Source organism: Helicoverpa zea, chromosome 10 (assembly GCF_022581195.2).
Source record: "Helicoverpa zea isolate HzStark_Cry1AcR chromosome 10, ilHelZeax1.1, whole genome shotgun sequence".
In the NCBI taxonomy this organism is placed as follows: Eukaryota; Metazoa; Arthropoda; class Insecta; order Lepidoptera; family Noctuidae; genus Helicoverpa; species Helicoverpa zea.
Window position 1 is genome coordinate 2,681,200 of NC_061461.1, and position 27,186 is coordinate 2,708,385.

Below are 27,186 nucleotides of genomic sequence, written 5' to 3' on the forward strand. Positions count from 1 at the left end.
TCCGCATTGGCCACCTCCTTGGCCTGGATGATGGCCAATTGGAGGGCGGTCTTCGCAGCTCTGTATCCCTCGTACAGCTCTGCTTCCCTGGCTTCTGCATCCGGAGGGCGGATGCGCAGCCTGCGGTGTCTGGTGTACAGGTGCCTCGCAGCGACGCACGCCTCTCGAAGGGCGGCGATCTCGCGAGACCACCAGTACACCTGGCGTCGGGCGCGTCCTGGCGGGGCTCGGGGCATGGCCACGTCACAAATCTCGGACATGGTCTCCCGGAACCACTCCGCCTCGTCGTTGATGTCGGCGGGCCTGTCCGGTGATGACACCCAGGCCTGCACGACTGAGGCTTCCAGGAGAAGCTCCCGGTCCAGGTGCCTCAGCGCCCAACGTGGACCACTCGGGGTCTGCAGGACCGGCGCGCTAGGGTTCTGGGCGGAGACGTCAAACCGGATGTACCGGTGATCGGAGTAGGTCTCCACCCTCTCCTCCACGCGCCAGTCAAAGACACGCGGCAGTAGAGCGGGGCTGGCGAACGAGATGTCCACCACTGACTCGCCCCGCATCCGTACACACGTGGGGACAGAACCCCGATTGAGGACGACCAGGCCTGCTTCCAGCGCCCAGTCCTCCACCATCCTACCCCGTGCATCTGTGCGTCGGGAACCCCAGGCCAAGTTCTTGGCGTTGAAGTCCCCTAACACTATCACGGGGAGGGAATAACTTCCGACGACGACGGACAACTCCAGGAGGGAGTTGTGGAACTCAGCGAGAGTTCGGCTCGGGGAGAAGTACACCCCCACGACGACTATCTCCCCGAACCGTGCTGCGACGCAACCCCTTCCACTCTTCACCCCTTCGAGGGAAGGAGTACCAGCGGCGGCCGACGATATGATGGTCACTGAGCCGCTAAGGTCCTTAACCCAGTCATCCCTGGGAAGGACAAAGTACGGCTCAGCGACCACGGCGATGTTGATCGACCACTGCGCCATGCTTTGGAGCAACAGATCCTGGGCACGGGCGCAGTGGTTGATGTTCGCCTGGAGGAAGCGTAATGGAGCCAGACTAGCACTCCATCACGTCTTCCTCCTCTTGAGACGCCGAGACGGGCGCTGCGACAGCAGCAGTGGCGACGTTGGCAGCGGCGGTAGCGTTGGAGGCGGCGGCGGCCCCAGGAGCTGCGGTGGTGGCCACTGCGGAGGTGGTGGTGGTGGCGGCGACGGACGGCCGGCCCTTGCCCCTACTCTTGGTCTTGGCGGGTGGGGCACAGGACTTGCTTCCCGCCCGGTGTTCGGCCGGCTTGCCAGCAGCCGCGCATGCAGTGCAGTGCGGCGCGGCACTACAAGCCACGGCCTTGTGACCGGGCTGACCGCAGCGGAAGCAGAGGGCGCTGCGGTCGACCTCCGAGGTGCAACGGACACCCACATGATGCCCGACGTGGCATCGGAAGCACCTCAGCGGTCGGGGGTCAAGCAGCTTGACCTGCGCCGACACCCAGCCAACCAGCAATCTTCGGCCGTCGACGATGCTCTTGGCCGCCGTCACGGGGCAGCTCACCGTGATGGTGCACGTGCCCCTGAAGTCGGGACGTATGGTGCCCGCCTTCACTTCGTCGGCAGAGCACCCACCCGTCCTAGCGACGGCGGCCACCACCTCCTCCGCAGTAACTGAGTCGTCCAGGCCCATGATACGCAGATCCGCGCACTTGTGGGGCCTGGAGACTCGGGCATCGTCCGCACTTATGGACGCCCTGAGCCTCTCGGCTAGAGCGTCTGCGGCGGGCCCACTGGCCGCTCCTGGGACCTCCAGCATTCGGGCGCCCGTTGCGGTCACCCTGAGCCGGAGGCCGGAGGTGATACCTAGCTCCTGCAGGTTCACCGCCTCCTTTGCTTGGGCGAGCACGTCACGGTACGACACGCCCCTTTTGACCGCGTCCGGCTGTAGTGTGACTACTACAGCCGCGGTCTTAGGGGCGCGGAGCTGCGCCGCGGCGGCTCGCTGTCTGCGCCGCTGTTTTTGGGCCTTCTTTTTGGCCGCTTTGGCCGCCCTCCGTCTCTTTTTGTTTTCCCCCACCACCTGCCACTCGGACTGAGTGGCAGGGGAGGTAGGGGCCGCAGATGGATTCGGCTTCGGAGGGCGTTTCGCCACTGGTGCCGACGACGGAACCGGTGCTGGTGTTGGCACCGGGGTCCTCTGCGCCTGGACCGTTGTTGCGGCCTTGGGCTTTGGCTGTGCAGCCGCCTTCCTGGGCGGCCCGCTCGGCGCCGCCACAGGTGGCTTGTTCGGCGGTCCCCTTCTGGGCGGGGGTGCCGCTGCAGCCGCAGCCGCATAAGAGGCCCTTTGGGCCGCTGGGGGCTTCGGCGCCGCGAGGGGAGGCCGTAGGACCCTGCCCTCCAGGACGGAGAAGCGGGCCTGGAAGGCCGCCATCTCCTGCCGGACCAGGGCCAGTACCTGGCTCTCCACCGGGGAGGGCTGCGGCCGCTGCGAAGTGGTCCCGCTGCGTTCGGCCTCCTGCTCTCTTATCTTCCTCAGGTCCGCCCGTAGACTCCTGTTCTCCTCCAGGAGCGAGTTCAGGGCGGCCGTGAGGCGAGCCACTTCCTCTTGCAGCTTGGCCAGATCGCTCTTTGGAGCCTGGCCGAAGCTTGCTTCGGCTGCCGCAATTATTGTGGCCGAGGCCGAATCAATCGCCTTCCGCTTGCTGGTCCCGAGACGCTTTTGGGACACGCCCTTGAACGCGGCCGCCACCGTCTTGGCGAAATTGGCCCTCCGCTCCTGGTCAGAGCCGACGGCCGCCGAGTCCTCCTCGGAGGAGCTCTGTTGAGCTGCTCCTCCCTTGTCTTTGGGCGCCTCAGCGACCCTCCCCTTCTCCGGCCTCCGGTCGGCCTTTTTGGCCGGGGCCCCGCGGCCGCAGGAGGAAGACCCCAAGTCGTCCTTCTTCCTCTTTAGGAAGGCATCGACTCGGTGGTCCTTCTTACTTTGGGGGACCCTAAGGTCTCCCGCTGCTCCATCGCTGGACGCGGACTCGGAGTCCGAGTCCTCGTCCCACTCCCTTTCATCGTCTTTATTTTTATTTTTTTCGATTAAGGTTTCCATACGGTTCCCACGATTATGAGAGCAACTAAACGTCGACCCCGGCAGTGGCCTCATACCGGGGCAAGCCTACATACTGTTGGGGGCGGCTGGCCCCAACAGGGGGGAGCGCTAACGACCGTGTCCCCCACGGCCATTCATCCCCTCGCCGCGCTCCCGAAACTTGGGATTGGGTGGTTTTTTATCTAAGAGGTGTCCTTCCTCTGGGCCGGGCGATTAAGCCAAGCCCTCGGTGGCGGCATTAGACATGCCTCCGTCTGCTGTCCAGCCAACCCGGCTCAGCAAACCCGCCAAAAGGTTTGCTCTTCGTTGTACGAAGAGCAAACTAGCACCGCTTTAGTGCGCCTGCACCTCCGCGGGTATGGCCGCATCCTTGCCATGTCCACAAGCGTCGACTGGTCAGGAGCGGCCCCTCCCTGGGTCCCTCTTTGTCTGGCCTCTCCCCTGAACCTTTCCGGCATGAGTATCTCTACCGGCAGAGCTTCAGGATCATTGAGGCACGCAAGCCCCACCACGACGACAACGTGGGGACCCCCTCGGTGGGGTGAAGGAACGTCCTTGGTGGGCGAAAATGAACTAAGGATGAACTATACTTAAAAACATTTGAACTACATAATTTGCACTTGTACTGTATACATTAAATTCGAACAAAATTTACACATTATGACTCATATACAATGAATATATACATAATAAATATAACAATTTGACCTTATACTAACAAAGTTTAAATATGAATAACAATATTATCTTAAAATAATTAACATAGATATGGAAAGACAATTTAACAATATTGTGATTTTGTACATTTGATCTAAAAGTAAAGTAGTAAATATTTGTTGTATACTTACTTGATTTTAAACATATGTAAAGTGTAAATTTCTTCTAAAATAACATGCGTAAAACATAAAACTTATTCAACTACGGGTAAAATACATATTTTGGATGTTGGTCTCTTGATGGTTGAGGATTTGGTGCGTAACGTGACGACACGGGTGATATTACGAATAGTTGTCACTATCCATACAAGTGGGAAGTTCTCATCAATACAAAGAATATAAGTCCAAACGAGGTATTTTACATATTCAGTTTATTTGTTTATTTACTCAGTTGTCGAGTTCCCTCGACTTTCTCTGGTCTCCATCATCAGGTTAGCTCCAAACCTTCACTGTTGCAAAGGTCTTGTCAATACAAATAATTTAAGCCCAAACACGAGGTAGTTTACATATTCAGTTGTCGAGTTCCCTGGACCCTCTCTGGTCTCCATCATCAGGTCAGCTCCAAATCTTCACAGTTGAATAGTGCTTTTAGGCGTACACCTGAGTGTCAAGTTTTTACCATATGTATGCCTACAACTTTCGAAGGTTGCCCTCGATTTCTCAGGGTTTCCATCATCAGATCCTGACCTGATGACTATGGGACCAACTGGCAGCTATTCCGAGTCGAACAAAAAAAGAATCACGTAGATCGGTCTATAAACCTCGGAGTAATCGATGTGTATGTGTAACCTCCTCCTTTTTGGGAAGTCGGTTAAAAACGGAATAATTTTATCAAATTAGTGTATTGTCATCGGTCCTCAATAAATCTACAAAGTTTGAACGAAATCTGGCCGTTTAAAGTGGGTCAAAATCGCGCCCAAAGAAGTCGGTTACAAACCTACAAACATACAAACATACAGGTGAAGCTAATAAAAAGCGTGTAAAAAATGCGAAGTTTTTTTGTCAAATAATTGCATTTTTCTCTGTCCACTTTGAATCCGGCGCGAAAACGCTTGTCAGTGTCATGCCGTCACTTGTGACGTCACGCCTTGGGTTGACAAGATGCAAGTAAACAACGCTCGTTCAATAATTAAGTTTTTTTTGTATTATTAAATATGAATTCGAAAGTGTATAAGTGGTGTGGGGTCCCCCAGTGTAAGAACACATCCATAACAACTCATTTTAAGTTATTTGTGTACGTTTCTCTGGTTTCTCACATTAAAAAATACGAAAAAAGTGGCTTAAACTTGCAAGGCGAGATTCAAAACCAATATTGCCCAGTATTTTTTACCCACACCATTATTTTTGTGAAGATCACTTTGATGTAAGTTTTTACATAGTTTTCTAGATTCTAGTATAATATAGGTTTTGTACGAGGTCTAAATGGTAAAAAACCGGCCAAGTGCGACTCGGACTTACCCACGAAGGGTTCCATACCATAAAAAAAAATCACGTTTGTTGTATGGGAGCCACCCAAATTATTTATTTTATTCAAATTTTCAGTATTTGTTGTTATAACGGCAACAGAAATATATCATCTGTGAAAAATCCAACATGGACGGACGGACGGACGGACGGATGGACGGACGGATGGACGGACGGACAGAGGAGCGAAAACAATAGGGTCCCGTTTTACCTTTTGGGTACGGAACCCTAAAAAGGTGCACAACTGTCTGTTACTTTTAGTTTACACATAGACATAATACATCTTTTTTGCATCCTAAAGATATCTTTATTTGATGCCAAAAACTCTCCTAGCATATATCGATTCTAGGCAAATTAGCGTTGTTTGCCTGATCAATCCTTGGCTTCATGATTCGTGTTTTTTTTTATATTCGATTTTAATAACATTTACATTTAAATAGTATTCGTTATAAACAATTAATTAATGAAAACACAGAGATTCGCAGAGGAAGTTTACAATACGAAATGTGACGTTTGTGCGAGTTTTTAATGCGTCGACCAAAAGGTGACGTTACGCGCTCTGATTGGTGTTCAAGATATCATGGCGGATTGCCTTATTTCGTAGTTTATTTTATAAAAATAAAGATTAATCACATTATTTAAAAAGAAAACAATGCGCGTTTTATATTCCGAGCTTCAACTTTAATTTAATAAGTATAATATTTTAATGATTTTTAATTACTGTCATCATGCCTATTGCTATAAAAATGTTGACATCTGACATTCGAAAATGGAATTACAATTCCAGATCTAAAAAATACATCCATCAAAGCCCACACTTCTCCACCAATTTAAATAAAGAACTGTCAAAACGAACATGAATTTAAAAACTTAACTAGAGAAGAAAAAAGTTTGGAAATAAAAGTCTAAACAGCCAAGAATGGCCAGCAATTGCCGCAAGTCGTATGAAAGTAATCTGTGAGAAAGATTTAGCGAACTTACCAGCCAGCTGCGAAACTTTTTGGACGTTTGACAGCCAAAACATTGCTCAGCAAAAGAATTGTGGGCTTTCTTGTGTCATTGCATATCTTTTTTTGTTGCTGATTTTCTTGTTGATAATGGGATTACTTAGGAATCAGAAACAGATGTGACTGAAGATAATCTAATCTATTTCTGTTTTAGAAATAGTTATGGCTATATGAATACAAATAAGACCAAAAACGTGAAATCTGTTTTAATTGAAAAAAAAAAAAATTGCTCTAACTATTTTTAATAAAATTTTCAAGTTTCATAACGCCCCAGAGGTAATTTAGGTAAGGGTGAAATAGTAAGTTAATAGAAAACAGTATAACTGACTGCTTGAAAATTCCTCAACAGTAACTATTTAAGAATACGAACCTAATAAAAAGCAAGGAGCAATACGCTCAATGTAAAAGTATTTTTAGTATGCGCGGATAAAGTCTGGCCGCGGAAAAGCGGTTGAAAAGCAGTTTAATATTAAATCCTCCATCGTCGATATAAAATAGTCGACTACATAAAATAACCCGCGGTACGGTCGGGCAAATATAAATAACGACCGCCGCTGACCCCGGAACAGACGGGCTACGTTTACACCGAATCTGACAATTGTTTTGTTAATACTTGCGTTCATACGCGATTGGGTATAATGCGTGATTCATGCGTGATTAGGTATAATTTTTTATACCTAAACTCATGTTTAAGTATAAAAAAATAAGTCAATTTGAATCCCGTAGGCCTAAGATTTCTAAATTGCATATCTAATTTTTTTAAACTATTTGACAAACATTTTCACTCATCAACGCAGATACCCAGCGCAGTGAGTATGGGCAAAACCTCCCAGCTTGGGGGAGGCTTTGTCCGGGGCGTGTGCGTTTTAGGCTGTGATGAGGAATAAACATTTTTGTTATAGCATTTATTTTAATTATTACACGAAGAGATGAAACCTACTCCAATGAAAGGAAGCTATAAAAACACCAGGCTAAAATAAATATATAAAAAAAAACAAGGAAGTTAGGAAGGAAGACATCATTAGGGAAAGAAATTACCGGCTGTTAATGAAGCTTTATTTATCAACCTAATATTATTGTTCAAGGATATAATTAACGTCTATGGTTACGCGGGAAACGCAATATGGTTCGTAAAGATGCGAAACATTTGAAAAACTGGTGTGATTTGTGTTGAACTTTATTTGTGGCAGTGCTCCTCGTACAAGGAATCGCCGTAGAAGACAACAGGTACTGTGCTCCTTTCCTTTAGGCATACTTTCTTGTTTTGTGTCGCCCGCAGTATGCCGATTTTCCCGTCGCATTTGCAATCACCAGTTTTTCAAATGTTTCGCATCTTTACGAACCATATTGCGTTTCCCGCGTAACCATTTGGTCCTGCATAGCCGGATTAGTATTTAGAATCAGTGTTAGCCATTCATTAGGTCGTTTTCGTCAAACCCGCATTGTTTCGTAGGTACCTACCTTACGCGTCGAAAAGTAAGATAGGTATTTCACGTACCTACTTATTTCGTTGAATTTCGCTAAACCCGCAAATATAGTACACGTACACACGTACTCCGGTGCCTAGGTACCTACTTAGTTGATAGATATCCACGTTCTAGTCGCTTTCAATACGTATTTCATTTAGTTTTCGTAATTCGTAGGCCGCTAAAATGGCACTGGTAGATAAATCGTTGAAGCTGCTGATAGCTAAACGTGATAGAATATTCGCTCGCATGCAAACTATCGCCGATAAAATTAAAAACATTGATTCGCAAGATTCCACTAGGGAATCCTTCCTGTGTGACCTTGAAACAGTAGATTCTTTGCGTACAGATTTCGAAAGTGTGTTGGACGACATTGCCGCCCTCGAGCTTAAACTAAATCCTGATTATGTTGTCAATTATCAAGCACTTTCTTCTTTCGAAGACCTTTTAGGCCGTATAAAGCGAGCAGGGAAATCACTGCAAGTTCAGTCGCATTCCGAGGTCAAAAGGTCACCCCGCTTGCCTCCCATCGAAATACCCGAATTTAACGGAGATATTAAAAATTGGCCTTTATTCATAGCTAGTTATCGTAATGCCGTACATAATAATATTTCTCTGACTGATTGTGAGAAGTTATATTATTTATTAGGAAAGTTGACAGGCAAGGCTCGTTCAATATGCGCGGGTATTACCCCCTCCGCGGATAATTACTCTATTATTTTCGATTCACTTTGCAAAAGGTATGAGGACAAGCGTCAACAAGCAACTTCATACTTAGATCAGTTATTTGAATTTAAACTTATTCCTTCAGGAACCCCTAATAATTTAGAATTATTTTTAGATAAATTCGCTTCGTCTGTAGCTGCGTTGAAAAACCTACAAATTGATGACCTCGCTGATTTTATTTTGTTTTATGTCGCTCTTAAAAAACTCGATTTAGACACGGGTCGTACTTTTGAGTGCACTCGTAAATTAAAACCTAATAGTTCTGAATTTCCGTCTTTTTCCGAATTGGATAGTTTTGTTCGTGACCACATAAAAGTATTGGAACGTACGTCATCATCGGTTGCTCGGGTCACCAACAATAAAAAACCTGCAGATCGTAAACCTACTACTACACATGCCTATACGTCTAGTTCGGCTGAGTCATCCGCGTGTAGTCTATGCGGCGAGCAGCATGATTACATTTATAAATGTAGGGTTTTTAATAGTTACAAACCAGATCAACGTTTTAAATTCGTAAAATCTAATAACTTATGTATAAATTGTTTAAGTAGTGGTCATCGTGTTTCCGCATGTGGGTCGACATCTACTTGCAAAAAATGTAATTCCAAACATCACACTTTATTGTGCTTTGATAGTAAACACGCGGCAAGTAACTCGCCCCATTCAAACGCGGCTCGCGGGCTGCCACCGGCCGCCGTTGCCGCGGCCGGGCAGCCAGCCGCTGCGCCCGCCATTTTTACAGCAGCGCCGCTGCCATCGAGTGTAGCGACCACTACCCCCGCGCCCGCGCCCCCGCGCGCGGACATCGCGCTGTGTTCGTTATCCGAAAATCATACCGAGAGTAAACATCGGGGCCCTACTACGGTGCTCATTGCTACTGCTCGTATTATTATCGTAGATTCGCATGGAAATGAACATAGTGTTCGTGCATTGTTAGACAGTGGTTCTCAAAGTAACTTTATAACTAGTGATTGTTGTCGACGCTTAGGTTTGAACATAAATAATCGGCCTTCTTGTTCTACCGTAAAGGGAATAGGGGGTTCGAGTAAAATGATTCAGGGTTCCGTAAATATTAAATTTTATTCTCGTTTCAATCGTAACATAAATTATTGTTTAGAGTCGTTGGTAGTAGATAAAATTACCGAACGTTTGCCGACAGCCACGGTTGATGCTTCTCTTTTATATAATTTCAAAAACTTACCGTTGGCTGACGATACATATTTTTCATCAGGCCCGATTCAGGTTTTAATCGGTGCTTCGATTTTCCCGCATTTGCTCTTGTCGAACAAAGTTCAAGGACAGCCCCCGCATGCTTCGCCTCTCGCTTTAGAAACTGTCCTTGGCTATGTAATTGTAGGTGACGCTCCAGTACGCGTTGATAGTAAGTCGACTGTATCGTATTGTTGTACCACGGACCCGTTGGACTCCGCTGTCCGTAAATTCTGGGAAATAGAGGAGGTGGATGTTCCCTCCATACTAAGCCCGGACGACACATTGTGTGAGGAGTTTTATACCCGCACTACCACTCGGGATAGTGACGGACGTTACGTAGTTGCTTTACCTTTCAAGGGTGAAGTCGAATCCCTTGGGAACTCGCGTCAAGTAAGTGAACGTCGGTTTTACTGCTTGGAAAGAAAAATGCAGGCTTCTCCACAATTGAAGGTCGCCTATGACAGTGTCATCTTCGAATATTTAGAAAAGGGTTACATTTCACCTACAGATTCTGTCTCTTCGGAAGCTTCGTACTTCATTCCGCATCATGGTGTGATCCGCGATGACAAGATCACTACCAAGCTTCGTGTCGTTCTCGATGGTAGTTGCAAGACTTCTACCCGCGTTTCGCTTAATGATCTCTTGTATGGTGGTCAAAACCTACAAGGGAACTTGTTTAACATTATCGTTAATTTTCGTTTGTTTTTGATCGCTCTTTCCGCAGATATTCGTCAAATGTTTCTCAGTATCGGAATCCGAGAATCGGATCGTCGTTTCCAACGCATTTTGTATCGTTTTTCGCCGCAAGAACCTTTAAAGGTTTATGAGTTCAATCGTGTCGTTTTTGGACTTAAGTCTAGTCCTTTTCATGCTCTGCGCACTATAAAGCAGTTGGCGGAGGATGAGGGTGATTCTTACCCTCAAGCTAAGGAAATTGTAGCTACAGGTCTGTATATGGACGATTTTGTCTATTCCGTTTCCTCGGAAGACCAAGGCATTTCCACCGCCTCAGAAATGATAGGTCTCATGAAAGCTGGTCAATTTGAGTTAGTCAAATGGACCAGTAATTCTCAAGTTGTACTAGACTCGATTCCTCCTTCTCATCGCTTGCCGGCTGTCAAAGAATTTGATGAGTCTGACCAACATAAAGTACTCGGCTTGTGTTGGTCACCTACTTCAGACCATTTCAGCATGAAGGTGAATACTCCAGCTAACCATTGTACCAAGCGCACAATACTGTCGTGTGTCGCTAAAATATGGGATGTCATGGGATTCGTCGCGCCTGTCGTCCTGTATGCTAAACTTCTCATCAAACAGCTCTGGCTGTGCGATTGTGATTGGGATGATACTCCACCTGAAGATATCGTCAGGCTGTGGACTCGCTTTAAAGAAGAGCTACCAGTGCTCAGTCGTATAAAAATCCCACGTCACCTAGGTATTGTCGCCGATAGTGTCGTCACTATCTTAGCTTTCGCGGACGCTAGTGAAAAGGCATATGGTGGAGTTATTTACTTCCATGTTCAAAACAGCGATGGTAATACTGTCAACTTGTTAACTGCTAAATCGAAAGTCTCTCCTAAGAAGGTAGTTTCTCTCGCTCGTCTTGAGCTATGTGCTATACTTGTGCTAGCTCAACTCATAAAAAATGTCGTTGTCGCTTGTCAAAACCGCGTTGTTATTCGTAATATATTCGCATTTTCGGACTCTACGGTCGCACTCTGTTGGGTACATTCGTCGCCCCATCGGTGGAACACCTTTGTGGCTAACAGAGTGTCTAAAATACATAATGACTTATCTCCACAAAATTTGTATCACGTGTCCGGTACAGACAATCCCGCTGATTGTCTCTCACGCGGACTCACACCTTCTCAAATTATTGATCATCCGCTTTGGTTTACTGGTCCTCGTTGGGCTCACTTGGATGTCTCACAGTGGCCTGTCGTTCCCTTCAATCCCTCTTCCGTGTCCGAAGCACCTGAAGAGAAGAAACATTCGTTGCTAGCTACACCAAATGAAAGATCTCTCATTCTTTCTTTGGCCGATCGTATTTCGTCTTGGAGTAAATTACTTCGTGTGGTAATTTACATTTGTCGTTTTACTAAACTGTTACCTCTTAGATATCGCATGTCAGCGTCGGATTACGACTTCGCTGAATTACTCGTTCTTCGCCAACTTCAAACTCATTATTTCTCCGCTGAGATCGTCAGACTCGGGGAAGGCAAGGATTGTAGTCCTTTTATTCGACACTTGAAACCGTTCCTCAAAGACGGACTCATTAGAGTCGGAGGCCGTCTAAGTAACTCTGATTTGAATTATGATAGGAAGTATCCCATCTTGCTTCCAAGTAAGGATCCAATTTTAAATTTGCTTGTCGAATACCATCATAAGGTTAATTGCCACGCAGGTCCTGATTTGCTGATGTCACTCTTACGTCAAAGGTATTGGATACTTTCTGCTAGAAACTTAATTAGAAGTAGAGTACACAAGTGTCTTCCTTGCTTTCGGCTCAGACCAAAGCCAAACTTTCCTGAGATGGCAGATCATCGTTCTTGCCGTGTTGTTCAATCTGCTAAACCGTTCGTCCACACGGGCACGGATTATGCTGGTCCGTTTAAAGTTACCATGTCTCGTGGTCGAGGTGTTCGTTCCACCAAGGCTTACGTGTGTCTGTTCGTCTGCATGACTACACGCGCGGTGCACATAGAACTGGCTGGTGATCTCAGCACAGCTAGTTTTATGGACGCTTTTAAACGGTTTCTTTCCAGGCGTGGCCCGGTTAGTAGAATTTATTCAGACAACGGGACTAACTACATAGGCGCTAAACGCAAACTGTCGGAACTTCATAGATTTCTTTGCTCGGAACATCATAATACTGAATTTGGTCATATGTTAGCTGAAAATCGTATAGATTGGTCGCTCAATGTCCCCACTGCCAGTCATTTCGGAGGCAACTGGGAGGCTAATATCAAAAGTTTAAAGTCGCATTTATATCGTACTGTAGGAGATACTGTTCTTTCGTTTGAAGAATTAAGTACCGTGCTTACCCAAGTCGAGTCTGTAATGAATACGAGACCTTTGTGCAGGACACTCTCTAGTGATCCTTCGGAACCACTTGCTTTAACTCCAGCACACTTTTTGAAACTTACGCCTTTAAAATACTTACCGGCGCAAGAAGTAGAGACAAAATCTATCGTGACTAGACACCAGTTGTTAGACAAATTAGTACAATCGTTTTGGAAGCGCTGGAGAAATGGATACCTTCACACATTGCAATCGCGTCGTAAATGGAACACGCCGGTGGATCCAGTCGTTGTCGGCACGGTCGTCGTTCTTAAAACTGATAATTCCCCTCCACTACACTGGCCTTTGGGTGTCGTTGAGGAGGTTTTCCCTGACTCCACCGGAGTGACTCGTGTCGCTCGGGTAAAGACAGCGACTGGATCCTACTTGCGTCCCGTCGTGCGTCTATGCCCGTTGCCCAATCAATAAATTTCAAGCTCGTTATTCAAAACTTTATTAGTAGTTAGGTAAATTAGGCAAAATAGGTACTTAGTTTTCATTTTGTTATTTCGTTTCGTATACTTACGTAGTACAACTATCGTATAAATAATTTAGTTTCGTAAATTGCTTCAACTCTTGAAGGCATCCCTTCAAGCCCGGGGGGAATGGTTGCGCGGTAATTTTCATACTCATAATTTGTTATATTGGTAATTTCACTGGTGTTTGCAATCCTATTCCCTTCCTTTTCCCGCACATACCTCAACGCATTCGTTGGAGCGAGAGGCGACACTAGCGCCCTTGAGTCGTGTGTGCAACATAACAAACAAATCAATGGCTGACAACGCGCGCGAGAGCTCACGTCTCTCTCCGATACAAAAATCGATATTGAGTGGAAAACTGGTGTGATTTGTGTTGAACTTTATTTGTGGCAGTGCTCCTCGTACAAGGAATCGCCGTAGAAGACAACAGGTACTGTGCTCCTTTCCTTTAGGCATACTTTCTTGTTTTGTGTCGCCCGCAGTATGCCGATTTTCCCGTCGCATTTGCAATCACCAGTTTTTCAAATGTTTCGCATCTTTACGAACCATATTGCGTTTCCCGCGTAACCAGTCTATTTATATCGAAGTTTCCAAGAGTAACTTCAAAAGGGATAATTCTTGAAACGGACAAAACTAAAAAGTTTGACATTACCAGGCAACGATGGTAGAAATTATCAGAAAATACAGAACCCTTGAAATAACTTGTCTCAAAATAAAATATGAGACCATTCAACCGCCTGTTATTTAATTTCTAAATCAATGTATTTCAAATACAAAAAATATACTTGCCCATTTTTTTACAATTTAAAACCAAAAAAGCTCGTCATTACGCTTCGGTGTAACAAAACCCTAACTCGCCATAGACCACGTACAACCGCTTTACATTCCGGAATACATTCCCTAACTTTCAGTTTTACTGATGCATACCGTCCTCATTCAACCAGGATATGAAATACTTATCTATTGAGTGCAGAACATTCAATACAGTGCGCTTTTAGGGGAAAGCCTACAATACGACTAGCTGAAAAAATTGACCTTTTTTTTTAGAACTACATGTCATCTCTTTGGGTACTATGTAGTTTTTTTTTATGGACGGAAATGCATGGGGCAATTTTTTGTTCTATAGGTTTTCCCTTTAGTTGGGGTATGGTGCACTCGTAATAATATGTTATGAGAATGTATGGGGCCTTTATGTCTTTGGTAATGGAAAGGGAGATGATGAGTTTTGTATTGATTATAATCGCGAGGAGGTTTATAATATCTATTTATGTGTAACATTACGAATATGTAAAGGGCGCTGTGGATTTTTTCAATAACCATGTAGTATTTTATGCAATTTTTTATTATGTTTATGCCATTTTAACAAGTTTTTTTTTTGGTGGCCAAATTGCCATTTCAAAATCGACTATTACCTTGGCAAAAAAAGTCTAACTACAGTATAATTTTGGTATTCGTACCTACCATAGAGCACATTCAATAGGTTTCAATTTAAATCTATAAGTTCGTACTTATATGAACAACTTCCTATGGTATATAAAATAACTATGTTCGTACTGTTATACGGGATCCTCGAACACGGTTTTTAAAAAAAACTAATTTTACACACAAAAATGATTATATTGGTTTTTCACCACAATTGACAGTATTTAAGGATATTTGGACACTTAGAAATAGTAGAACTAGAAATAGGAATAGTAACGAATTGGTAATTGGAAATAGTACCGATATGTGTCGAGAATGACAACGGACTGCCCGCGCGGGCGAATCCGACGTATATTTATATTATTATAATTTGCTGACATAGCACCCTCTACATGGGGTTGCAGTATTAAAATAGGGTATAACAACCCCCCGCATAAGACCGAAATTTGGGGTTAATTACCGAAATTCGGAAAGGTTATACTACTTCCCTGAGTCGCGGTAATGGGATAGAAGCGATAGAATGCAGCGAAGCGTTGTCGTTCTCGACGTGAGTATCGTTATCAATGTTTACATTGTTTCTATTGATAACAAGTGCATTCTTATATTTTAATATAATTTTAATTAAGATGTATATTATAAAAGAAATTACAATTAACAAAATTATAAAGGTAAGTATTGAATAATGCGTCCCGTATTTAATAATAAATGGTTTGTCATCTATGATCTTATCTAATTCCGTGAATATTTCTTTATGTTTGTTTACATTAGATGTTAAATCGTCTAAATCGATATTTTGGAAAAGAATAGGGGACGTATTATTATTAATCGAGTTATAATTGATTTGACAACATGAGTCATTGATAATATTAAAATCTAGTATAGGGCTAGGTATACTTATATTATAAGAGTCATCTGAAGTTATCAGTCTTACACTTTTTGTATAGATTGTGCACTGTTTTGGGGTATCTAAAATACCCGTACCGGACACTATAATCTCACGCATTTCTGAAACACCACACTCGATAGACACTTTATTCGGACGAGACTGCACGAAAATCCACCGATTGTTTATTAGTGGTTGCCAAATGTCTAGCTCGCCGAATATGGTTTTGGTAACACACCGTTTAGGAATAGCATTAACAGTTTTCGTTAATAGTTCACTTTCGCATATCGGGTTATCACTTGTCGTCGAGATTACCGGTACTTCGCATAAAAAGAACTCAGAGTATATGGTCTTACACTTACGTAAACTATCTAAATTACAATATAATTGTTTACTATTAGAAATAGCAATATACGAACTAGTAGGAGAGATTAAACTATAACTATTTGGGTTATCCACTCTATGAGGAGTAGGCAGAGCCAAAGTATGATATAAATTGAATTCCTCATTGGTAACGAGGGGCACTTGCAAAACAAATACAAGTTTATTCTTAAAATAATAACATGCAACATTAGATATACTTAAAATTAAATGAATATTATCTAGGCTTAATGATATAGGAATCCCAGTGTCCCGTGGTAGGTGCCTATCGTTATCGGCGAGTTCACGGTATAGTTGGGCAGGCGTTACAATGTTAGGATGTAGGATGTTTTGACTACTGAGTATAATTGCGTTTATCAAGTCTTCGAGTTGAAACGATAATGTAAGCAAAGAGCTTTCAAGGTTGGTAAGTATGGAATGGACTTTTGTTTCTATGATTAAATTGTTTGTAATTTCTGTGATATTTGTTATTTGTTTAAGGAATGATATTAATGATTCATTAATGATTTCTTGATTGGTTTTTAATTTGTTTATAATATTTTTATAGGACTCTAAGGTAGAAGTAGTAACTAAGATATTTTCTTTTATTAATGTTGCCATTTTCTTTTGATTATTTTGTATAGATTCTATAGCAGAATCGTATTTAAGAGCGTCGTCTTCATCAAGCGTGCCGAAAACGTGCTTAAATACTGTACCTATACCGCCAAACCATGCATTACGTTTGTATCGCTTTGAAATAAGATGATAAATAGAATCATATTCTCGTTGAACGTCTGTAAAACGAGCTGTTAAAGGAGATAGCGTGTTTTCACAAGAAGTTAAGTTAAATTTTTGACAGTTAAACCTTAATGTACCTATGATTTCATTCAAATTAGTAAGATGAGGTTTTATGAAAGATATATCTACATAACTAATTACGTTTAAATTACTCTTAATTATTTTAAGTTTTCCCAGGCTATCGAAGTAGATACCAGCGTTTGAAGGATAAGGCTTGACAAAGTCCGATCGTGCATCGATTGGAATGCTGAAAGATAGAATGAAATATGAATTAGTGTTGCTCATCGGATGAAACTTCAGCAGGTTTTATTTCATCGAAATGGTGTGTCACATGACGTCGATTTATAAGAAGAGTGACAGTGTTATTATTATGGACCGATATGATTTTATATGGTCCTTTCCAAATGGGAGATAAGGCTTTCCTTAGTCGTAAATGATTCTTAAGATAAACTAGGTCGCCAACCTTGTAATTGGGCGGCGGTTTAGTGTGATTGTCGTAGTAAGCTTTTGAATGTTCCTTAGATTTTAGAATATTTTCTACTGCCTTTTCTCTAGTAAATTTGAATTTGTGTTGTAACATTCTTATGTAATCCGAATATGTTGTATTAGGTGTGGTTTCGTATATCGAGTTTGGAATGAATGGTTTATGGCCAAAGACTAGTTCGTAAGGTGTAAATTTCGTGGTGGAATGAATTGTCGTATTGTAGGTAAGCATAGCGGTATATACGTAGGTAGGCCAATTGTCTTGATTATTATTAATGAATGATTTTAAGTACTCTTTAAGTGTAGAGTGGCTGCGTTCGAGAGCTCCTTGCGTTTGTGGATGATAGGGTGATGCCCAGAGTAGTTTTATCTTTAAGAATTGGCAAGTGGTTTTAAAAAGGTCAGAGGTAAAATTAGTACCTTGATCGGTAAGTATTGATTTAGGAATACCGAAGAGAGAGACGAAATGGATTAAACAATCAGCTGATTCTTCAGCTGTTGTGCTGCGTAGCGGATAAGCGACAGAATATTTTGATAAATCATCCTGTATGGTGAGTATATATTTCAGCTTTGCTGTACCAGATTCAGGTAGGGGTCCTACTATGTCTAATGCTATTCTTTGAAATGGTGCAGTGGAAGTAGTGGTTATTTCCATAGGGGCGCGATTAAGTTTCCTAAGGGCTTTATTTTCTTGACAGGATTTGCATTTCTTGATATAGTTTTCTATGTCACTTCTCATTCCCTTCCAATAAAATTGTTCTTTAATCCTAGAATACATTCGTGATGAGCCTAAGTGCCCGGCGATTGGAATATCGTGGTTTTCCCTTAGTATTTTGGGTATTTCACTCAATGTAGGATAAATTATTTTATTTACGTAAACGTGTATGCGGATTGGAGTGTCGTGAAACAGGTAAGTCAAAATATTGTAGATTTTAGTGTAGGAATGTCGGTCGAAAGGGTTTTTGAAGTCAGAGGTAGCTATATCTGTGATCGATGAGTCTAGTATGATGTCATTTCTCGCTCGTTTCAGGGTGTTGTATATATCAGGATAAGATGATTCGTCGAAATGGTGAACTTTAGTAAAAATTAGGTAAATATCTTTATTTTCTAAGTTTATTTTCAGGAAGGAATGGAGCTCTTTTTCAGCGTTAAGAATTTCGTCTTTGTCTTTATCACTAGAGAGTATTTCAGAGATGTACGGGTTTGATTCGTCTAAGTCGATTGAAGTGGGTATTAATATAGTTTTATAAGGGCATTTGAGTAAGTTTTCGTTATGTTCAGTTATAATGGTATTTGTTTTAAATTCTTTACGCGATATTGATTTCAAAAATTTGGAATAGTCTTCGTCGTTTGCTTCTGATTTAGTGTTAGATTCTGTTGGCGAAGGTATTTCGATGTTATCAAAATTGGGGTTTATATCAATACTCTGTGGGCTAAGGTCAAGTGGTCCTAGGTCTATAAGTTCTGGTAAACTGTCTTCGGTATGAGTAGGGATAGCGTCATGAGCAGTATCAGACTCGGGAATAGTATCCTGTTTACGATTAGTGTCGTTGTTTAATAATTCATTATCATCGAATGTGAACGGTATATAAGAGGGTAGATCTAAGAGGGGGTCTTCCAAAGGGTTATCGATTAAATCATTAGGGCTTGTAGGTAAAGAGTCGGGAGATGGTACATCTATTGGATTAATTGGGAATCGGGACAGAGCGTCAGCATTGGTATTAATTTTTCCTTTCTTATGGATTATATTATAATCGAATTCCTCTAGTTTTAGGCGCCAACGAACTAGTCTAGATCCCGGGTCTTTACAGTTAAAAAGCCATTGAAGTGGTTTGTGGTCTGTTACGATAGTGAATTTACGGCCATAGAGATATGGTCGAAAGGCTTTCGTGCCGAAAATAATAGCGAGACATTCTTTTTCTGTGACGCTATAATTGCATTCAGCTTTGTTAAGAGTGCGGGAAGCAAAAGCAATAGGCCGATCCTTACCGATCTGACCCTGAGAAAGGATTGCGGATATGGCGAAGTTAGAGGCGTCACATGTTAATAGAAAGGGCTGTGAAAAATCGGGATATGCTAATATCGGTGAAGTGGTTAATTTGTTTTGTAATGTTTCAAAAGCGAGTTGTTGTTCGTTATGCCATTTGAAAGATGCGTCCTTTTTTAGAAGGGATGTTAAGGGTTTCGCGAGTTTGGAAAAATCTGGAATAAATCGTCTATAATAAGATACAAGACCCAGAAATGATTTTATGTCTTTGGGGGACTTCGGTATTGGGAATTCAGTGATAGCTTTTATTTTTTCGGGGTTCGGTTGCACTCCATCGTTATTTATTAAGTGACCTAGGTATGCAACCTCCTTGCATAAGAATTCGCATTTGTCTGGTTGAAGCTTAAGATTATAAGTTCTAAGTTTTTCGAATACAGCGGATAAGTTCTGAATGTGACTAGCTAAATCAGGGGAATAAACGACAATATCGTCGAGATACACGAAGCAGCGAGAGCCTTGAAGTCCAGACAGGCAAGTGTTCATAAGTTTTTGGAATGTCGAAGGAGCATTTTTAAGGCCAAATGGCATTCTCGTAAATTCAAAATGTCCTTGGGGTACGGAAAATGCGGTTTTGGGTGCGTCTTCAGCAGCAATAGGAATTTGATGAAATCCTGAAGCCAGGTCTAATGTTGTAAAGTACTGACTCTTGCCTAATTGATCTAGTATTTCAGTTATTTGTGGAATGGGGTAAGTTTCCCCTATTGTTATGTCATTTAATTTTCTGTAATCGATAACGACTCTCCATTTGCGTTGCCCCGAAGCATCTAGTTTTTTGGGGACTACCCAAATAGGCGAAGACCAGGGTGAGTTTGACGGTATAATTATTTTTTGATCTAGCATTTTATTTATTTGGTTTTCTACTTCCTTTTTATGACATTCGGGAAAACGATATGATTTAGTTTGGATAGGTATATCGGAGTTTGTTCTAATTTTATGTTCAGTGGATGTAGTATATGTTAATTGTTCGTTTGGGAGATGGAAAATGTCAGAGTATTGTGAGCATACTTGTAGTAGAGCATCCCTTTCTTCGTCATTAAGATGGGAGGTCCTTAATTGATTTAGGACTTCTTTAGTTCTAGTATAAGTGTTAGAGGGAATTGCTGATGTGAGAACTGGTATAGATTGTTCGTCTAGAGCTTGCAAGGTAATATTTAGATTGGGATGGAGTACAACTGTTTCTTCGGATGTATTAACAACTGTGATATTGATTCGTCTATTTGGTTTTACTTTGACTATACAATTTGCAATGAGTAGTGAATCAGATATGTGTTGGTCTAATATAACGCCTTCTTTAATAAGAGGGTTGCTAACTGTACATTCAATGACTGCTTCTGTACGAGGTGGTATTTTATATATAGGTTCAGAGAAATGCAGTGTGATGGAGTTTTCATCGAAACGTAGTATGTTCTTGTAATAATCGATTTGGCATTTAAATTTTTGCATTAGGTCATTTCCTATTATACCATCATGGCTAAGACTTATGTTCTTTACTACATGAAATTCGTGCGTGCAAGGTTTTGGAGAATTTGGAAATAGTTGCATTTGAAGGCTTCCCATAGTAGGCGTTACCGCGTCGTTGGGGTCAATACCTTTAAGTGTGATAACCTCATTACTTAGTTTTGGGATTCTGGACATAGAATCGAGTTTTAGGAGACTTACACATGAACCGGAGTCGACTAGAAATGATAGTGGATGATCTGCGAATGGAGTTTGGACAGTGACGTGAGGTAGGTATCTTTTCTCAGTATTATTATTTACTTCATATATTTTAATATTTTTTTTATTTTCCAGGTGCTGCGATGTAGGAGAGGTGGTTTGCCCAATCGTGGGTCGTGAACTAGTAGAATTTGAATGGCTTAGGACTTTTGATACTGAAGAATTAGTAATTTTCTTTGAACCTAATAACGATTTATTTTGAGTGGTTTTGACGGATTCAGCGTAAGTTTTTATTTTTAATATATTGGATTCAGTGGGTTGAGTTTTATTTTTAATAATTGATTTTGTTTGATTCGAAGGACTCAGAGGAGACAGTGAATTTGTTTTTATAAGATTCAATGGATTCAGAGGATTCAGAGGATTCAGAGGATTCAGAGGATTCAGAGGATTCAGAGGATTCAGAGGATTCAGAGGATTCAGAGGATTCAGAGGATTCAGAGGATTCAGAGGATTCAGAGGATTCAGAGGATTCAGAGGATTCAGAGGATTCAGAGGATTCGATTTAGTAGATGAGCCAGAAGGTATGGCATCGATTTTGATTCGGTGAGGGTAATTTCCCGAACGATACCTCTCGGGAAATCTTATTCGTTTAAATCGGTCGAGTCTACCGTATCATAACCGCCGTCGTTATCTTGGACTAAATGCACGGATCGGGGCTGTCCTTCATTATTGAAATTTGTCTGGCGACCGGATGTTGACGGTTGGAAATTATTAGCAAATCTATTGTTATTATATTGTCGTTTGCGACAATTTTCTAAAGTATGACCTACGTTTTTGCAGTAACGACACACGAGGTCACTTGTGTGAACTTTCTTTGAAGTATCCGATACGCGGTATTGATTTGGCATCTGAGGACGATAGTATTGGGGTTGTTCTCGTTTTGGAACAAATTTATATTTGTCTGTATTAGGAAAATATGTTGGCTTTTTCATAAACGCATTCGACAGTATCTTTTCTTCCGCGACTGCGAAGTTTACTGCAGCATTGAGCGAGTCGGGATCACGACATCTAACTATTTGTGATAGTCGTGGGTGAAGGCCGATAATAAATGTATGGAGAGCTAGATCTTCCATGGCTGCTACGCGTCCAGCTATTTCCGACTTTTTCTTAGTAGGTATAGATACTTGTATTTCGGTAAGTAATTTTGCTAAGCAGGTTTCAATTTTAAGGGCGAACTGATTAACCGTTTCATTTTGACCTTGTTTACAATCTTGGAGTTCGGAGAGTAAGTGTGCATAGTGTTTTCGTTCTCCGAACTGTTGTTTTAAGAACTCTACAAGCTGTTCAAAAGATTCAAATTCTTTAATACTACATATTGTCTCCGCCCTATCTATGAGTTGACTTAATATGTATCTGAATAGAATTGGTTTTTGAGTTTTATTGGCTATATTATAAGCACTTTGGCAATTGGATATAAAAGGGTTTAATTTGTCTCGGGACCCATCGAATGGTTTGATAAACTTTAGTAAGACATTTAGTTCGACCTTTTCTTCAACCTTTTCAGAACGGAGTTGTGCACCTCTAGAGCCACTGGGAACCTCTTCTTTTAAATCGTCTTTAGACATTTTGAAATAATTGAATATAGAAATATAACGCTAAAATATTAAAGTTAAGCCTAGAAAGTACACAAAAGATTATAAAATACAAGTACAAGTATAATAGTACAAGGAGCTGTTTCCACACCGTGTTCGCCGGCTCGAGATTCAGAGCTTATCAGTGATGTCTGGTATGCATTACAATAACAATCACTCGCTGTTGCAAGGATTACAATTTTGTGTAGCGACTTAATATTATGTAAAACAGATAGTAAGTTAAGAATTTATTAATTATCAAGATGTCAATTAGGGAATTGGAAGACTCTGAGTTCTATGCGAGACAAGTGTATATAGTATATCGTCACTCACTGTAGTATTGTCACGACAATGAAGATCTGCCACAGCATGATGATGAGGCCTGATTATAATCAAGGCTCAGGAACAACTCCACACAGCACTTATTTTATATTCCACAGGATTCACTAGCACACAATACACACGCGCACTAGGATGTTGAAGGCATATTTGGGTGAACGTTGTTTATTATTGCTTTTGATTATTGAAGAAAACGTAGCACTGGCACTTTAATTTGTAAGGTTTGTCCTTTGGAGACGTATTCGGGATATATCTGTGTATATATTGAACTTTCGGTATCCCACCGCTGCCACCAAATGTTATACGGGATCCTCGAACACGGTTTTTAAAAAAAACTAATTTTACACACAAAAATGATTATATTGGTTTTTCACCACAATTGACAGTATTTAAGGATATTTGGACACTTAGAAATAGTAGAACTAGAAATAGGAATAGTAACGAATTGGTAATTGGAAATAGTACCGATATGTGTCGAGAATGACAACGGACTGCCCGCGCGGGCGAATCCGACGTATATTTATATTATTATAATTTGCTGACATAGCACCCTCTACATGGGGTTGCAGTATTAAAATAGGGTATAACAGTACGTATGTACATATATGTCCCATGGGGCGCACACTTGTGTGTGCTTTCTACGTAACTTAGGGGAACAGAATATTGTTGAAAAGGTATACGAAATAGGGAGAAACATGTGCCATGCATTCGCCTTTTATATGGTGCAGTTTTGGTATTACTTACAAATATTTATATTAACTACGGTCTTACAATCATAACAAAACAAAGTATAGTACGATGGGCTGAAGTTGGATTCGTTAAACACTTTTTTAATGTGAGAGGACTTACTTTATCACTGCACAAAGAAAATATGGACTAGTGATAATGATAATAACATCGCGTATCATAAAATCTTTATACTCACATGCATCGAATTAACACTTAGTAACAAATAAACAACCTGTTTACTTAACTTTTTTATAGTAGGCACTTATTGAGTTTTCTTTTACTGAATTCACTTAACGTAACGGCACGAAACACGCCTTAATTGATTTAAGAAGATTTGAAAAGACTCATGTGTCTTTTGTGCCTAATTAATCACTTTACTTCAAGTAATTGGGTTAAGTTTATTTTCTTACTTGAGTTATTTATTCGAAGTAAGATTATTTATTACAACTTTGCTTATGTGAAATGTTTTAAGCTGTTGTATGCCAGACCGCAAATAGGTATACGCGAGACATAATTGATTTAACGATTGTTTTATAATTAATAAGTTATAAAATGTTAAAACAATTCATGCTTTTATTGAGTACTGATCCAGTACAAGTTAAGCTTCTTGGCCCCGAAGAATAAAATCACGAAATAATCAAAAAGTTTTTAACTTCATTTAAATTTCGAGGCAACGCCTCTCGCCTTTGTGGGCTTGCAAAAATTATAACTGAATTTGGACGTAAACCTTAAAGTTGTATGTAATGAAAAAAATACAAAAGAAAAGCAAAAAAAAAAAACAACGTCTCTGAAAGGACGTAACAGCCATTTTTTTTAGTTTTCGTGTTAGCCTAAATTAATTATCGGCCTAACTTAAATATTGTATCAGCTACAACAAAAATTAAAATTCGTTCCATCATTTTGGTAACTCGATTATTATTTTTCAATTTTATAGATTAAGAAAAGTGTCTCTTTTATTGAAGTCAATGATTTTTATTGTATAGGGACTGAATTTGGACTTTTGTGGAGAACCTTTGTGCAGTTGACTGCTATCAATTTTCATGGTAAAAATAGAATTTTTTTATTGACTGACAAGACTGTCAACAGCATCAAAAAATGTTCAGACCATAACTTAATTCTTATCTGACTGTCATTTTGACTTACGAAGAACGTGAAAGACATCTCAAACACAAAGAAGAATCCACTTTTCATACTAAAAAGGTCGTAAGCGACATCCATAAGATTTTACAACAACGCAAATGTCTGCAATTCTCGTCGTATTTCTTTATTTAATTGTTAGGTTACATTTCAACATTACGAGTACAAAGGAGAAAGTGCGAGTTTTGAAAAGAGAATTTTTAATAACGCCCTTTAGACCCGCGGCGCGCTTTTAGTGGTTAATTTTCCTTTTAAACGTTTAAAAAGAATGTATTAGGAACGACTGGGCGCACTTTTTATGGGTGTAAGTTAGTAGTGTTACCATGTTTTTGTTCCTTTTAATTTTTCTTTAAAGTTACCATTATTTTCTTCGTAGAAGTGGTGCATTTCGTTGATGTTTTAAGGAATTAAATGTTATTAAACACGTGTACAATTAAATACTTTCCTATTTTTTACATAATCACAGCCAATAAATTACCTAGGAACCTAGGTTCGAGAGGTTGTAGTTCTTTTGTATATTAATTAAAAATAATTATTTTAAACATTTTTCAAAGCAAATCTGCCTCACTTTACAGTATGATCTAAGTATACATATTTATGTTCCTGTACGAGAAAAAATTTAACATGAAAAATCCTGATCCTTATGCAAACAGAAAAATCTACCAAATCCGCGAGTCCCATTAAATCAGTATTGCATTGTCACATTATTCATTACAGAGCAAAGAATACGAAATATTCGCTAAAGCCTCTTATTTGTTGTTTCTATAAAATATATGACGGGGACACGATTTTAATGAAAATACTCAAGTACTGGCCCTCTTATCTCCCTTTGTGATGGGGGATATTAAAAAGAAGTTTTTTTTTCTCTTTTAAGCAATGTAGATTGTTTGGCTACTTAAAATTTTAGGCTCCCCTTAGCAACAAAAAAACAATTTACTTTGTTAATAGAACAACTATTTGATTTAAACTTTATAAGTACGAAAATGATAAAAATTATGTACAATACCACAAACATCTTATTTTTATAGCGTCCCACATTTACAAAAAAGTGACACCTATTTTAGAATACCTTTTTGCACTAACATATTTTACTCGTACCAAAATTGTAGTCCCAAAACATTTTATATTATAAAATTTTCTTTTAAGAAAACAAATGCGCCCTGAAACTCAGACCATACGAGATTTGAATTTAGAAAACATACTTTATACAAAAGTCTATTACTGGAGGTAACTTCAAAGCGGTCGTATATTAATATTTCATCTGGCAACATCGCCGGAGAGGTTAACGACCTACTGAATTTTGCAATCTAATCGTGTATTAAAATTGCCCTTTAATTCGTTTATTTTTAAATTAGCTGCATTGTTGAGTTTAGAGGGCGTTGAATAACAAAAGACCCTAAGTACAACAAAAATAATGAAGTTTAAAAACATTAATTTATTAAGCTCGTAGGTACAAAATTTGTATACAGTAAAAAAAAAAAGTTTATTATTGTTATATAAATGAAGTTCTAATAGATATACCTCAAAAGAAGTCACTCTAGAGAAACCATTAAGACCACCAAGATCAAAAAGGGTCCTTCGATATTTATTTTAAAATGTCTAGAACCTTCATACAACAGTATAGATAAGGCATCATATACCCAATACAGTATATCCATATACTACAGTATTTGCTGTAGGTATATTCTGTATAGTTAAAGCCTGTCGTCCCCGCATCCTACCTCATTCTCCCATTTTACAATGGTCGTCTGTTCAAGACATCTCCCCGACATTATGCTAACCCGATAGAACGTACCCTTGGAAGAACAATTACCTTTTTTCCTACTATTATTCAAGATTTTTACCTATCGAAAATGGAGACGAAATTTTATATAAATTGCTGGAAATACTGTTGGGAGAATAAAATGATAATAGATTAAGACATTAGACTTTTTTATGGCTTCTATTTTACTGGTAGAATTTTCACCCCTTCAACTTAGCGAAATATACCTGTATCTGCCGTGGATTCACGCCAATATAGCAATAGTGCAATATTTTAAAAACAAACTTACCTACGTTTTATGACCACGGCAAGACAGTAGCCATTAGGCTATAACCAATCTATTGTAGACACAGGCTTTAGTCATACAACAGGACAAGTTGACATATCTTAAATCATCACATCCAAAGTAAATACCAGCGTCTTATATTTTACTAAAGCCTACAACAATAATATCAGACAAAGGGCCTTTTTACTCAAATAAAAATGTACGAAGAATAAAGCCAGCTCTATAAAAACAACATTTGAAAAAAACAAAAAACCTAGTTGAAATAATAGGAAGATTTTGTCTCTGGCTCTGAAAATACAGGCATTAGATAAACCTACGCTTTTGTCATGTTTGCTGAAACTGAAGACGACATAAAAGGGGAATCTTTTCTTGAAATATAATTAGAAGTCGTGTAGGTTCAGTGAAGAGACTTCTAAGAACTACACATATAAGAAAATGT

The 27,186-nt window shown here is 40.7% G+C and overlaps 4 protein-coding genes across 4 annotated transcripts; 1 reads left to right on the forward strand and 3 right to left on the reverse strand.

Annotated features, from left to right (window-relative positions):
* Positions 1-1,957: 1,957 nt before the first annotated feature.
* On the reverse strand, positions 1,958-3,084 carry LOC124634119. The gene is made up of 2 exons (XM_047169540.1): positions 2,329-3,084; positions 1,958-2,287 (listed from the first exon to the last, which is right to left on the reverse strand). The coding sequence occupies exons 1-2, from the start codon at positions 3,082-3,084 to the stop codon at positions 1,958-1,960; spliced, it is 1,086 nt and encodes a 361-aa protein (XP_047025496.1).
* Positions 3,085-7,923: 4,839 nt separating this feature from the next.
* LOC124634120 lies at positions 7,924-13,634 on the forward strand. The gene is made up of 4 exons (XM_047169541.1): positions 7,924-8,191; positions 9,821-10,276; positions 10,400-11,259; positions 13,608-13,634. Exons 1-4 carry the CDS (start codon positions 7,924-7,926, stop codon positions 13,632-13,634), a joined length of 1,611 nt encoding a protein of 536 aa, XP_047025497.1.
* A 1,159-nt stretch (positions 13,635-14,793) lies between these two features.
* Positions 14,794-17,039, reverse strand: LOC124633886. Its single transcript, XM_047169255.1, has one exon. The coding sequence runs from the start codon at positions 16,960-16,962 to the stop codon at positions 15,112-15,114; it is 1,851 nt and encodes a 616-aa protein (XP_047025211.1). The 5' UTR covers positions 16,963-17,039; the 3' UTR covers positions 14,794-15,111.
* Positions 17,040-17,065: 26 nt separating this feature from the next.
* Positions 17,066-20,462, reverse strand: LOC124634121 (the record flags this gene model as incomplete). The annotated part of the gene is made up of 1 exon (XM_047169542.1): positions 17,066-20,462. A coding segment is annotated over exon 1 (2,982 nt), but the record flags the coding sequence as incomplete, so codon positions are not given.
* Positions 20,463-27,186: the final 6,724 nt, after the last annotated feature.

Bases quoted from the DNA above. Each gene is read 5' to 3' on its own strand.
- LOC124634119 (XM_047169540.1), bottom strand. From the start codon at position 3,084: ATGGAAACCTTAATCGAAAAAAATAAAAATAAAGACGATGAAAGGGAG. The intron at 2,288-2,328 runs GCCTCTTATGCG...ACCCCCGCCCAG, and splicing joins AGCCCCCAGCGGCCCAAAGG to AAGGGGACCGCCGAACAAGC.
- LOC124634120 (XM_047169541.1), top strand. From the start codon at position 7,924: ATGGCACTGGTAGATAAATCGTTGAAGCTGCTGATAGCTAAACGTGAT. The intron at 10,277-10,399 runs GTAGTTGCAAGA...CTCTTTCCGCAG, and splicing joins GCTTCGTGTCGTTCTCGATG to ATATTCGTCAAATGTTTCTC. The intron at 11,260-13,607 runs GTAGTTTCTCTC...TATTTGTGGCAG, and splicing joins CGAAAGTCTCTCCTAAGAAG to TGCTCCTCGTACAAGGAATC.
- LOC124633886 (XM_047169255.1), bottom strand. From the start codon at position 16,962: ATGAGCAACACTAATTCATATTTCATTCTATCTTTCAGCATTCCAATC.